Source organism: Condylostylus longicornis, unplaced genomic scaffold (assembly GCF_029603195.1).
Source record: "Condylostylus longicornis isolate FDR11 unplaced genomic scaffold, ASM2960319v2 ptg000092l, whole genome shotgun sequence".
In the NCBI taxonomy this organism is placed as follows: domain Eukaryota; kingdom Metazoa; phylum Arthropoda; class Insecta; order Diptera; family Dolichopodidae; genus Condylostylus; species Condylostylus longicornis.
Window position 1 is genome coordinate 1,193,906 of NW_026578060.1, and position 15,801 is coordinate 1,209,706.

A 15,801-nucleotide genomic window follows, 5' to 3' on the forward strand; every position below is an offset into this window, starting at 1 on the left:
CAGATTTGAGTATTTTTATATCCACGCAAAGTTTAAAGCAAAAAATGTATCCAAATTGATGTTATGCGTGTCCATGCGTGAACACTGTTTATATTTTCTTTAGATTCCAAAATTTCTCGAGATGCATGCAAACTCAAATGAAACTCTGACACTATGTAAAAATCTGAAATTAATTCTCTGCATATATAACAACATAACGGCAACAATTGATATATAAAGTAAACAATGAAAAAACAAGCCCAGTCTAGGACGCTTTTGAATGACTTTTTAAATGTCATAACGCAATGTTTATATAGCTATCTTTCTTTTCGTTCAAGGCAATGTTTATATGAAAGAAAGCGAAAAAAACACTGTTTTTTAAAATACTGCAAATTTTGACTTTCTGTATGCCTTATAGGTTTGTTCCTTGAACAATCGAAATGAATTAGGACAATTTTCAGCCAATTAATTAAAATACGAAACTTCATGAATTTAAAATATTAATTGATATTTGCAATAATATGAATATAATAATAAGTATTCAATATTAAATTAAGTATGTTTTATAAAAGATTATATTAAATATAGATCTACAATAGTTGAAGTGTATGCGACATAACAATATACGCAATCAATCGAATCCGTTTCATTGTGATACATTGTGGGTTCATGAACAAACATAAGCATTTATGAAAGAAAAGTTTAGAGTTTTTAGCGCTTTCATTTTGTCAAAAGTGTATAGTGATGGTTTAACTTCATTTTTCTAAATAATGAAATGGACATTATAAAATTAATTTTTCCAATAATTGTAACATTACAACAAAATCCTTAAAGGAAAAATATTTTTTATAACATATTTTTGCGTTCATAGAATGACTATAATGGGTGATAGAGATATTCCAAGTGTTCCAGTGACAACATTGGCTGGTTTAACAAGCATATCCGATCTATTAAGTGAACTCCCAGTGTCGCAGTCATTCTCAACTGTCTCGTCTTTAGATAAATCGCTATTATTCCATGCGTTAGTTGCAGAGGAATCTTACAATTTATTGTCTGTGAGAGATGATAATTTAGTTCGACAGCTTGTTCAAGCTATTGAACAAACTAGTGCCGAAAATATAGAATTGAAAAGTCAATACGCCATAAGTCAGCCTCAAATTAATATTAGTGAATATCCGGAATTACTCAAAGGGATATATACGTTCAAGCCTACAGTTTTCAACACTCCAAAAAAACATCATGGACTTCCTAACACACAAGCAAATTTTACTTCAAATGTACAACATAGTTCAGGTATGCAATTACGGGGGACAACCCAAACAATTTCCAGTCAAAAAGTACAATCATCAATTGGTGCTATTGCTACTCCTACAATTCAATCGACAAACACAGAGAAAATTGTTAACCAGCAGGTCATACCTGGAACTAAAGTAATCTTGCAACAGCAAACCCATCAAGTAATTACTAGTCCCGTTGAAGTATACTCCCAAAATAGGTGAATTTCAGATTTTACTTGATTTTGCTATAAAAATTAACAAAATTCAAAAATTTTTTAGGGCTTTACGATCTAAAGAAACGAAAAAACAATGTGAGGCCAAGCCAAATTTCACTGAGACGAATTCTTCGGCAAGCATTCAAGAAATATCTTACAATTTTCAAAGTGGTCAAGCAGAAAGCGTAATTTCTAATCCTGTGCATGTTATTCAACATAATATTGCAGCTCATAATCAAAATAATATGAAAACTACTTCAAATTCAAAATTGAATGAAGCATTTCCTGCACAAAATCCGAAAGATAAGGAGAAAACTACTAAACTTTCTCAAAATCAAATACCGGGGACTAATGTTATATTACATACGAAAATTAATTCAGATATTGCTGTTCCGGTTGAAAGTATTCAAGCAAAAGTGAATGATAGTCTTTCAGATTACAAAAATTCAAAAGTAGATAAAAGTCATCAACAGCAACTTCCAAAGCAGTTGCTTTCTAATGAAACTACGGTTATTCAACATAACGTCTCTTTTGATAACAAGCAGCAACAACAAAATATTGAAAAGAATCAATCATTAAGTGTGATTACACCTAGTCCGATTCTTCAACAGCAAATTGATTTGCACCAACAATCAAGCCAAATAACTTTGCGGGAAAAATCTCTTCAAACAAAGCAGCAACCGCAAATAGAACAGAAACAGCAGCAAGAACAGCATGAGTTACAACAAAAACAAGAAGCGATTCAACAACAGCAATTACTATTGCAACAACAGAAACTATTGCATCAACAACAGCAACAACAGCAACAACAAAAGTTACAGCTGCAACATGAACAACAACAGCAAAAACAGCAGCATCAGTTACTACAGCATCAGCAGCAGCTTCAGCAACAACAGCAGCAACAACAACACCAACTGCAGCCACAGCAACAACAACCGCAAATACAACAACAACAACAAACACAAATGCAACAACCACTACAAAAACAACATCCAAAATTGCAGAGACAGCAACTGCAACATCAGCCGCAAAATCAGCTCCAAGTCCAACAACACGGGCCGCAGACACAGCAGCTACTCCAGCAACCGCAAAATCCGCAACAAAAGCTTACTCAAAAACCTATACAACAATCTCAACAGTCTCATCAACAATTTCAGCAGACACCGCAGCTGACGCCTCTTCAGCAGCCGTCACAAGTTACTCCGCCTAAAGTAACGGAATTAATTGCACCTTTTAAAGCTACGGAACCTAATACAGCAGTTCAAAATAAAGGCTTGCCACATACAAATGATGTGTCGAATACCTCAGAAATTCCTTTTAAAAACGAAACAAGTGAATGCAATATCAAACAAGTTAGCTCAAACCAATTGAATTCAGAGAATCAAAATAATATTCAAATATTAAAGGAAGAGGAACCTGGAGGAAACGAAGTTAAAGTAGATCCGTTAAAAATTGATAATGAAGCGTTAGTTAATAAAAAAATAAAAGCAAATGGAAAACGAAAACTTAATTGTAAGGTTCGCATTAGAAAAATTAAAAAGCAGCATACAGTTTTAATATTAAAAAGTATAAAAGAATACACAAAAAAGTTTCCCTCTTCAGCGAAAAAAATGAACTTACTATTGGAAGAAACCAAGCCTCAAGACATGTTTTCGAAAATGAAAGCTGATGAAAGGCGAAATCCTATAAAAAGAAAAGTTCCCTCAGTACCTAACGAAATTCCACCAGAAGAAATTATATCAAAACCCAAATTAAGAAGGGTAGAAAGAGTGATTGTAAGTACCATAGCGAAAACATCAAAAGAAGAACTGCAAAAATCTCAAACTTATCAACAGTTTATGAAAAACATTGATAACATTATAGAGCTATTAGATGATACGGAACAACCTAATTTTAATTCGGAAGAAACGGACGAAACTATAGAACCAATACCATCCAAAATGTTAAGTCTTCTTAGTAATGATGTAGCAAAATTAAAAGCCAAGGGTGTTTTAGATTTGATACCTAAAAATAAATTAACTTTACTCATAAACTATGCAATGAGAAGTATTTATCTTGCCAGAAACTACTCTTCTGGTCCAGACGTTGAAGAAGACATGTTTGATGAAGAAATTATGGAAAAGGTTTTAAACGCCGTTGAAGCTACGCTTTTAATTTGTAATATATATTCAACAGTAGGCGATTTAAAATTTTTGCAAGAAGACAATATAGCGTCGATAATAAAATTTGTTCAATTTCAATTTCGAGAGACAATTTTCCCTTCGTATGATCCCGTATATATTGTAAAAAATATGAAGAAGACTGGTGGGGAAAACAGGAAGAAAACAAAATCTCAGCATAGTCATAATAGAAGTCTGCAATTATTTTATTCAAAAATTGTTGAACTAATGAAAGTTCTCGTAACGCTTTTCGATAAATGCATTTTCGTTGATACAATTATTTTACCGCTTTCCACTTTGGCTATTGAGCCTTTTTTTGTGGACAACATTGAAACATTACAATTCGTTTGTTTAGAATTAGTAACAGCACTATTTAGAAAAGAACAATATGTAAATATGCGAAGTAGTATACTAGGTGATATTTTGGCATCAATTGATCGATTACCTTGTTCAAAAAAAAATTTAAGACCTTTTAAGTTGGCAAATAATGGTGGAAATATTCAAATGATAACGGCTTTAGTATTACAATTAATTCAGTGTGCAACAATACTTCCGGAATCCTTAAATGAGAAACCAAACAAGAAGCAAAAGTCTTCTGTATCTGGAAATAATGAAGAAATTGAAAATGGGAATTCAAGAAATTCAACCGACAAAGATATAATTGTTTTAGAAAAGTATGATACAGCTCTCAGTATCGGTGGTAACTTTCTGACTACATTTTTAAGTAAGTGTAAAAGCAGAACAAATGAAACTGATTTCCGTCCGTTATTTGAAAACTTCATCCATGATTTATTGGCTACTGTAAATAGACCAGAGTGGCCAGCTGCTGAATTATTATTGAGTCTGTTAGGTACATTATTGGTGAAATACATGTCAGATAAAAGTATCGAGCAAGCTATTCGTCTAGCTTCCTTGGATTATTTAGGCATTGTTGCAGCTCGACTAAGAAAAGATATAGTTGAGTCGCGCTGTAAAGTAAATACCATGGATCAAATGATTAAATCAATTAAAGCTGAACAAGAAAAGGAAGGTGATTTAGATGATAAGGATAGTAATATTGTTCTAGATCCAGATGAAGAAAGAGTTATATTTTTACAGAATATTTTATTAGATTTTTTAGCTGTTAATGCACAAGAAGAAAACTTAATTTGGGATTACGCGAAAAATTTTTATTTAGCACAATGGTATCGTGATGTTATACAACAGAGAAAACGGGTAACAGAGGGTGATAAAAACTATGCTTATCGTAAGAAAAAAAATTCAAGTAAACGCAATAGACGAAAACCTGGTGATAAATCTGGTAGTGATGAGGAAGATTCTATTGAAGAAATTAGTGACGACGATGATTTAAAAGATAGTAAAAGAAAGGGTGATGGTGTCGATGTGAAGCTAAATTTAGAAATATTTCAAGCATTAGAAGAACGGAAGAGGTTTTTACTACGTAAGAGAAAGCCATTTCACTCAAGTAGTGGTGGGAATACATCACAATACATCAAAACATATATTGATTACAATAATGCGCACTTAATTGCACAGTATTTAGCTAGTAGAAGACCATTTAGTCAATCGTTTGATAAATATTTACAGAAAATAATTCTCGTTGTTAGAGAACCAGCAATAGCAATTCGAACACGAGCCATGAAGTGTCTTGCTAATATTGTTGAGGTTGATCCTTTAATATTAAAACGAAAAGATATGCAAATGGGTGTAAATCAGAAATTTTTGGATACTGCTATATCAGTTCGTGAAGCAGCTGTAGATTTAATCGGAAAATATGTGTTAAGTAATGAAGACTTAATAGACCAGTATTACGAAATGCTATCAAAAAGAATTTTAGATACTGGAGTTTCAGTTAGAAAACGTGTCATAAAAATTCTACGTGATATTTGTATTGAATATCCTGATTTCGATAAAATACCCGAAATATGTGTTAAAATGATAAGACGTGTAAATGATGAAGAAGGAATACAAAAATTGGTTACTGAAGTTTTCATGAGTATGTGGTTTACACCATGCCCAACAAATGATAAGATTGCCGTGTATCGAAAAATTAATCAAATCATCGATGTTGTAAATACGGCACATGATACTGGAACTCTTTGGCTCGATGGCTTATTGACAAGCATATTTACTCCGAAAGATAACGTTACAAAAGCTGAAACCTCGGCCGACATTGTAAAAAAAAACACAGAGCCTCCAGCTGAAGTTGTACTAGCTTGCCAACAATTAGCTGATGGTTTAGTAGAACGTTTGATTGAATTAGAAGATACGGATAACAATCGAATGCTTGGGTGCATAACTACTATACATTTATTAGCAAAAGCACGTCCTAAGCTTTTGGTTAAACACGCTATCACTATTGAGCCGTATTTAAATATTAAATGTCATTCTACAGTAGCTCCAAAGTTCATATGTTCTGTGGCTGAAATACTAGAGCAAGTAGTTCCACTAATGGAACATCCAAGTGATTCATTTTTAGCGGATTTAGAAGGGCATTTGATGATGTTGGTTGTGTCTTTAAATCAAAAAGTTGTAGCGAGTTGTGTTTCGTGCTTGGGATCGGTTGTAAATAAGATTACAAAAAACTATAAACTTATAAGAGATTGCTTTTCAAAATTTTACAAGAGTATTTCAAGTAGTCGAGATCAACTCAAACGAAATCCAAATTTACCAATGGATAGCATATATCAACCAATATTTCGGCGCAGTTTGTACACGATTGGAATACTAATGCGTTTTTTTGATTTTAAATCACCCATGGTTTTAGGTACTGAGGATGGTGATAGAATTACTCCAACAATTTGTGATGAAGTTTTTGATTCTTTGATGTTTTTTATTACCGGTTCGAATTTAGAAATACGAAAACAAGCATTGGTTTCATTAGGATTTTTTTGTGTCCAAAATGACGACTATTTGACTAGACCCGAATTAAGAGACTTTTACTGTGATCTTCTAACTTCAACATCTGTTGAGCCATATATCAAGTCGTATTGTATGCGAAATATATGGATGTATTTAACAGAAACGGAAATAAATATGTTTAATAAAGAAAAAGATTGGGCGAAGCAATCACAAATGGATGACTTAAAAGAAATGAATGATGTATCGTCTGGTATGGCATCTAGAATAATTCAACTGTATTTAAATGGAATATTGAAATGTTTTATTCATACTGATTATAATGTAAGATTATGGGCAGTTAAAGTAGTTCAAATTGTATTACGTCAAGGTTTAGTTCATCCAGTTATTATTGTTCCTTATTTAATAGCTTTAAGTACTGACGAAAAACAAGAAACATCGCATCGATCTGATCATTTACTAAAAGAACTTGATAAAACATACACCGGGTTTGTTAATATGAAGGTCCAACAAGGTTTAGAATTATCGTTTCAGTTGCAAGATGTACTGCAAAGTAAGTCAGAAGACGATGTTATTCGTGGTTATATTAAGCGCGACAACCAAGTTGTGGCATTAAATGATTTCTTATACACTCTCTTAAGGAACACAAAGCCACAAAGACGTGCATTAGTTCAAACTGTTACAAAACAATTTGATGATCATAAAACAACATTGAGGCAAATGCTGTTCCTAGCCGATAATTTAGCATACTTTCCGTATATGGTACAAGATGAACCTCTCTATCTAATACATCAAATTGATATTTTAATTTCAAATACCGGAACAAGTTTATTAGCAAATTTTCGTGAAGGTTTAAAACCAGTGAAGACAGCTGTAGAAAATACCGAAACAACAGAAAAAGTTTTGAGAGTTGATGACGATGACGATGACGAAGAAGATAAAGAACTACTATTTGAAAGGTTACCTGAGGATACCAAAGAATTACAAAAATGTATTGTATCTGCTCAAGGTTGCATGTTACTGCTTTTATTGAAACAACACTTAAAAGACATGTATGGTTTAACTGATGGTAAAATATCAAGGTATTCACCAAGTGAACCCAAAATTTATGAAAAAGCAATAAATCGAAAACAAGTAAATGATTTTCAGCCAAAATCAACAATTGACGTTATTAAAAAGGGCAAAGATATTTATAAAGAATTAGATGATAAGGAAAAACGAGATTTAATAGATAAATATTTAGATTTTAAACAATTAATGTTACGTTTAGATCCAGATGATGCTGATTCAGAAAATGAAGGCGAAGTCAAATCAAAACTTAACACAACAACAGATAATTTAGGTAGTACTGAAACTGAATCGAATGAAAATAATACAAGTAAAAATGACACAAAATCACAACAAAGCCAACAAAAACAGCAACAAACAACTCAACATCACCAGCAGCAAAACCAACAGCAACAGTCGCAATCACAACAACAAACACATTTTCAACAAGAATTCTTACGAAGCATAGGTTCAACACCACAAAACCCAAATGTTCAAAGATCAACTAGAACATCAACAAAAACGCAAAATCCCCCAAAAAAACCTCCTGTGCGTAGTACTCGAAAAAGAAAAAAACTTGCATCATCCGGTGATGACGATAGTGATTATAGCGATTATGATTAATTATACATACATTGTAATACTGCGTATAAAATAATACAATTATATATTTTTTTTATTTCAATTAACAGAAGAAAAGCAAAAAAAAAATTAAAAAAAATCCTTAGATATAAAATTAAATAAATATTTGTATAAAATTAAATAAAAATAAAAAAAAATAATTACTTATTCTTGTAAAGAAACCTTTTTTGTTTGTATAAAATTTAAGGTAAATTTCTATATTAATTAATTATTTAATTAATTAATTAAATAGACTTAAAACTAAAAAATACAGAATTTCAAGATAAAAAAAAAATAAAAAAAAAAATAATTAAATTGAAATTAAGGTAAAGAATAATTTGTTAAATTATCAATAAAACAAAAATCATTTAAACTTAATTAACTACCGAGAAGAAAACTATTATTATTAAAAGTTTATAATTTAAAAATAAAAAGTAATAATAAACACTAAGTTCTTCTAAGTTAAATAACGAATAATCCAATTAGAAAACATTCATTTTTGTTTTGTTTTTTAATTTTTTAATTTATAGAACCTAAAAATCAAATAAAATAAAAAAAAACAAAAAAAATCACAAAATATAAGAATTTAAGAATTACTATAAATAAAATAAATAATAATTAAATTGAAAATAATCCAGAAAATAAATGTTAATAATTTTATGAAATATTTAAATTCAAAAAAAAAAAAATTAAAAAACATGTATTTATAAATAATAACGAAAAAATAAAATAATTATTGATTTACATACATAGATTCTAAATAATATTTAGGTTTAAACATTTTAAATTCATATTATATGAAATTAGTTTTTTTTTTCTTTTTGTAAGAATTTAAAAAAAAATATATATATATATATTAAAAAAAAACCTGAAATAAAGTTTTATTTTAAACAAAAGGCGTTTAAATAATTACGTGGATTGCTTTATAAAAATCCACGAGTCGAAGTATTTGTTCAAATACATAGAGCAATAATTATACAAATTTTAAGTTTATTTTTTAACAAAAGCCGAAAGTTTAGACATTCATTGAAAGTTCTAAATCAAGTTTTAAAAGTCTTTTCACAAATACTAACAATTTTACAGAAACTGAATATTTTACTCTGCAAATTTCAAATATGCTACAGTAATTCTTCAATATCCGTTTTTTCTCTATTATACTGCTCTTTTTCCAATTTATAATATTTTTGCAGTAGTTACAAAAAAACTTAAAATTTCCTTTAAAACTTTAAGCACAATTGTCATTTTTGAATATGCTAATTTTGCAAATTTCCATTTGAATATTGCTCTATATTAAGAACTAAAAACTGAACTATCAAAAATCCCCAAACTTAGAACTGCTGAATATTTGAATCGAAACAATTTTTGTTTTTCCAAGCATAATAATATTTGTGAATAAGTACTGTATTCGAATTCTATTTGAATTCCGAAAATGTAGCACACTAGTCATAATATAAACAAAATTTCGCAATAGTAAAACATAAAAAAAAAATATTGCGGAACTTTTAACGAGATTTTCTGAAAAAATTAAGATTTCAAACTTTCTTTAATAATGCAAATATGTTTGTACATAAATACATAATACGTATTACGAATTTTAACATGCATATATGAACTAATATTCTACGAAATATACAATAAAATATTTTTTATGTTTTTCCTTTTATTTTAATATCTCTTAATAAGCCTTGTCATATCTGTACGGCTTTAACTTTATAAACAGAAAGAAATGTAAGAAAAGTGCACAATTTTCGTTATGAAATTTTTAGCGCCAAAAAAAGCGCACACAAAAATAAAAAGAAATTAGATTTTCTTTCCTTTCTTATAAATCTTTCATGGAGCCGATTTGTCTTGGTTGAAATTATCAAAAAATTATATTTATAATGAAAAAACGCGTAGTTTCTAACTTTACAACGTTTGTACATATGTTTTCATATATAAACGAGAATAGATAGAATTGGTCAAGTCAACTTTGTGATATCCGTACGAATGAATGGTTGTAGGGATTATATGAGTGCTTTTACCATTTCGATCAATGTGTTTCTTTTTATTATGCTATAAAATAGTTTATGTTAAACCCTATAAATCAATATATTTCACATAAAAACTCATACGGCTAAAATTTTTCGATGTTTAATATGAATTTTCACATTGTGCTCAACAATATTTCTATATAAGTAAAAAATACCGTCATCGCAATCGGAGTGGGAAGTTTATACCACCTTTTAAATACAGTAAATATTATATACATATACGTAGTTGTATTATTGTTGTTACAACAAGAGTTCGAATTGAATTACATCTATGTATACATATCTATATTAAATTATCTACTACTTTATTCATCTGTACGTTATTTTAAGAGCTTAACAGTTGATATTAATTTACCATGTGTATAGAAATGTTCTAATACATAGATTTCAGATTTACGATACTTACATACATGTTTTATTTTGTAATACATCTGATAGAACTGTATGTAATAATATTCATGAATTACAGGTATGTTTTAATTGCTTGATTATTGTTATAACCAAGTATTTAATACAAAATTATATTCGTGTTTCAGAACTTAACAGCATTAGATTAAAAATGGATCACATAATTGAATCGGATTGTGTTATTTTCTTAATGTATTTATGTGCGCTTTCGTATTTTAATTGTGACAAACCAAATAAATAAATAACGTATATGTACATTGTTACAATAATTCTTGTGATAAGCATATAAATTATTTTAAATTTTTATCGTAAAAAGTAGAATAGTATTAAAGAAGAAAATTCTTTTGGAAGAGGCGGATTCCCTCAAACAAGCAAAATAAAAATAAGAAAAAAAATAAAAACAAATATCTCAAAACAAACAATTTCAGGAAGTCAGTCACAAAACATGCGTTGCTGTCATTATTTTTAAAGTGAAAGTTTTTCTTTTTTAAGCAAAAAGAAGAAAAATCTGAATTCAACAACCGTCGTTGTAAATAAATGAAGGAAAATCCTTTAGAAATTTTTTTCTTACAAATTACAAATATGTATGCATGCGAATGTTTGTTCACTACACTTACATATGTTGTTATGTATGTACATTATTTGTAAGACGGCGGTGACGGCAGTATATAAAAAATAATATTTTGTTTTTTAAAGCAAAAAAAAAGAAAACTTTTTTGCATAGAAGTCGAAATAATAAAATTTTAAAAATAATTTGTTTTCTGTTTTTTTTTTGTTTTTTTCCTATTTATTTTATTTATATCTTTCTATTTTGCTTTTAAATCTCTCATACATATTTTGACTTTTATTCTTCTATGCCGCTAGTGTAGCAGATTCACCAAATCACTGTTGACATTTATTGTAATGCGGTGCGATTTAAAAAGTATGTCTTGAAAAAATTCAATATTACAAACTTCTGAAGGTGTTACGATAAAAAACTAAATGGGATGATGCGGCAAGTATGTTATGCATGTAGCAGGCGTTGGGCCCATACAAAAAAAAATTAACTTATCTAGAATGAAATTGAAATGGTAACATAATATACTTGTATAATATTCACAAACGCACATGGTTACATCGTTATAAATATGAATGTCATAACGGTTTTCCTTTTTCTTAATTTCCGAAATAACTGTTTTGATTTGTTTTCTTCGAAAAAAGAAAGGAATTTTAACAAGGATGAAACATTAAATATTCGTTTTTATTTTTAACATTTGAAATAAATCTTATCTTGTGTAGGTATTCGTCATACTACATGTTTTTACTTATGTATATATAGTTTGAATGTATGAAAATATGTTAACCAGAAATTTTAAATTAAAATTTATTGGCTTAAAGATTAAGTTAATTGTTGAACATGACACAATAATGTGCGATTAAAAATTAAAATTTGATCTAATTTTCTGTGCAAACACTTAGATAAATGCAAGATATTCAAATTTGTATTACGATACTATGCACCAAAAGGAGAGTGATGTGCAACCAGATAGCGGATCTACGGAAATGAAGCTACTCACCTCTCACTCTCAATCTCCTGCTTCGCCGTCACGTGGTGGTGCTGTCAACCCTAACTGGAGATCAGGTAACCAACTCAAGAGAGAAGGAAACCCTGGTGGAAGGAAAGGGATCAGAAGAAGCAAGGTGATCTGACTCTCCTAGAGGAGACTGGTCTTAAGGCTGACAACCTAATACCAGTAACAATTGTCATGAATATGCAACAACTGCCTCGGAACATTAGATCAGGAACTCAACGTTACAGACCCATGCAAGCCCTTAAGGTTAACGATTTACGGATAGCGACTTGGAACGTCCAAACAATGTTACAGCCTGGAAAAATGGCCGAAATTGCAGATGAATTTCTAAGGTATAAAATTAATATTGCTGCATTACAAGAAATAAGATTTGGTAGTGAAGGAGAAATTAGAAAGAGAAATTATTCGATATTTTACAGCGGTGCAAATAAACCCGGACATAAGGGAACTGGGTTTTATGTCGATAAAAAACTAAGACAGAGTATAATAGAATTCGAACCAATAAATGAGAGAATGTGCTATATCAGACTGAAGGGTAAATTCCAAAATTTATCAATACTGTCGGTATATGCACCAACTGAAGATGCCGAAGAAAATAGCAAAGATCATTTCTACGATAAATTAACGGCCTACTGCAACAAAATAAGCAGACATGATATACTAATTACTATTGGCGATTACAATGCGAAAATAGGCAAGGAATATTTTGTAAGAGAAGTTGCTGGACAACATTCTCTACACAATATCAGTAATAACAACGGTATTCGCGCATGTAACTTTGCTGCAAGTCAAGGAATGTGGATTAGCAGTGTTTCCTTTCCACACAAAAATATACATAAGGAAACCTGGAAAATACCTGGAATGAGAGGTGCTAATCAAATTGACCATGTTATGATCGACAAAAGACACGCAACTTCTATAGCTGACGTTAGATCATACAGAGGTGCGAATTGCGACTCGGATCACTACTTAGTTGTTGCTAAAGTACATCAACGTATTTCAAATGTGAATAGTAGAAACAACTTCAAAAGAACTATATGGAACACAAGCAAAATTATTGAAAGTATTTCAGAACGCGTAAGATTTCAGCAAAAAGTAGAAGAAAAGATTAATGGAAATCAACGTGAAAACGAGACTAATGTATCTGATAAATGGAACAACATGAAAAGTATACTGAGCCATGCAGCAAATGAAACAATCGGCAAAAAAATCAATAACACAAATGAATGGTACGATCAAGAATGCAAGCAATTGAACGAATCGAAAACGCAAGCTAAAAGGAAATGTTTAGGTGCACCAACGAGACAAAACTTACAAGACTACCAACAAAAAAGAAAAATCGCTAAGAAAGCGATAAGGAAAAAGAAAAAGCAGTACATTAAAGAAAAAATTGAAGAAATAGAAAACGATTTTAAACAAAACAAAGTAAAAAATATGTACTCAAATATTAAAAAACAAACAAAGAAATTTCAGCCCCGAATAAACATATGCAAAGATAAAAATGGAAATATCATAAAAGACAAACAAAAAATCATAACAAGATGGATGCAGCATTTCGGCGAACTCCTGAACAGCGAAAATGAAAACGAGTTTGATAATGATAATAACAACCATGATACAATATTATACCGAACGGTCGAAAATGTGATGGAGCTACCCACACTTAATGACATTAAAAAAGCTTTAAATAAGCTAAAAAACAACAAAAGTGGAGGTGAAGACTCTATCACTGCAGAATTATTAAAATACGGCGGTACAAAAGTATTTAGTGAATTACATAGCATAGTATGTCAGGTATGGCAAGAAGAGACCATACCACAAGAATGGCTTACGAGCATCATAATTCCAATTCATAAGAAAGGAGACAAGACAATATGCAACAATTATCGTGGTATATCACTATTAAATACTGGATACAAAGTATTCACAAATGTATTATACGATAAAATTAATTTATTTGCTGAAGAAATATTGGGTGACTATCAGTGCGGTTTCAGACAAAATCGATCTACGACAGACCAATGCTTTATACTGTGTCAAATCTTTGAAAAATTTTTTGAATATTCTATTGACATACATTGTTTGTTCGTAGATTTTAAGCAAGCGTTTGACAGCATAAATAGGTCAAGAATAGAGCAAATTCTTCAAATTAATGGCATACCCAAGAAATTAATTAAATTAACAATGATGACACTTACAAATACAGTTGCCAAGGTACTTATTCAGGGAGAATTATCAAACTCGTTTGAAATAAGTTCAGGCGTAAAACAGGGCGATGCACTATCGTCTTTAATTTTTAATCTTGTGTTAGATAGCGTTGTTAAAGATGTAGATCCCGGCGGTACAATATTCAATAAAAGCGTGCAAATATGTGCTTATGCCGATGACATCGTGATGCTTTCAAGAAATCTGAACGACTTGAAAGAGACTTTTGAAAAACTTGAAACGACAGCTATAACAATGGGGTTAAATATAAATACAGACAAAACAAAGTATATGCTTCGAACCAACAATAAATCCCGATCACCACAGAATTTAGTAATCAGTGGTCGTGAATTTGAAGCGGTTAAGGAATTTAATTATCTTGGCATGTTATTAAGTTCTGATAAGGATACATCAATTGCCATATTACAACGAATTCAATCTGCAAACAAAACATATTATGCCCACAGAAAACTACTGCACTCAAAGCTTTTATCAAGAAACCAAAAATTACAAATGTACAAAACACTGATAAGGCCGGTTCTAACATATGGATGTGAAATTTGGACATTAAAATCTACCGACATCAGTGCACTTGCATCGTTCGAAAGAAAAATACTTAGAGGTATATATGGACCAATAAGATCTGACGACGGTTCTTACCGAATTAGGTATAATCACGAAATCGAAAATTTAATAGAAAAGCGAAATGTAATTAGGTTCATAAAAGCAGAAAGAATTAGATGGCTGGGACATCTATTAAGAATGGATGATGCAAGAGCAGTTAAAAAAGTTTTTAAAAGAGTGCCTGAAGGATATAGGAGACGTGGCCGGCCAAGAAAAAGATGGATCGAAGACGTAGAAGCAGATTTAAGATCAATGACCGTCGTTAATTGGAACAATCTTGCAAAGCAGAAAGATCAATGGCGGGCGGTGGTAGCAGAAGCTGTGGTTCACCCCGGACTGTAAAGCTAAGATGATGATGATTACGATACTATGAATCTTTGTACAAATAATTGAATCAATAAAAGTTCTTACATTATTTTCGGTAGAATTTAGTGAAATCGCTATAGCTGCCATACTACTTTTAAAACTTGCCTAGCTTATTTTTCTTAACTCTTACAATCATTCATCGAACCGAGTTACTTTTAATAACTCAATACTAATTAAATGTGTATATGCTTTTATAAAGCAGGAAAACTAGATTTTTAATTTAAGATTTTTTTTTACATAAGAGCTAACTGTGTAATTTTCAGAAAGACTGTTGCTATACTATCATATATATATACATATGTGTATGCATTTTGATGAAGAGTAGCAAATATGAGGTTAATGAACTTTTGCTATCATCCGAAAATAATAATTTCTGATCCGAATCATAATTCTTTATATTTCTTCATAATTTAAGTTAACGAACAAAAAAATTAGAAAAA

General features: G+C 30.4%; 1 protein-coding gene across 2 annotated transcripts; it reads left to right on the top strand.

The window, feature by feature from the left end:
- The first annotated feature begins 721 nt into the window (after positions 1–721).
- LOC129613816 (nipped-B protein) lies at positions 722–8,221 on the top strand. Of its 2 annotated transcripts, XM_055528096.1 has the most exons (3): positions 722–787; positions 851–1,474; positions 1,536–8,221. In XM_055528096.1, the coding sequence occupies exons 2-3, from the start codon at positions 852–854 to the stop codon at positions 8,158–8,160; spliced, it is 7,248 nt and encodes a 2,415-aa protein (XP_055384071.1). In that variant the 5' UTR covers positions 722–787; position 851; the 3' UTR covers positions 8,161–8,221. The 2 variants fall into 2 exon arrangements, with proteins under 2 accessions (XP_055384071.1, XP_055384070.1); XM_055528095.1 differs by having other exon boundaries at positions 729–1,474.
- The last annotated feature ends 7,580 nt before the right edge of the window (positions 8,222–15,801 follow it).

Coding starts and splice junctions, on each gene's coding strand:
- LOC129613816 (XM_055528096.1), top strand. CDS start 852: ATGACTATAATGGGTGATAGAGATATTCCAAGTGTTCCAGTGACAACA. Junction 1,475..1,535: donor GAAGTATACTCCCAAAATAG/GTGAATTTCAGA, acceptor AAAATTTTTTAG/GGCTTTACGATCTAAAGAAA.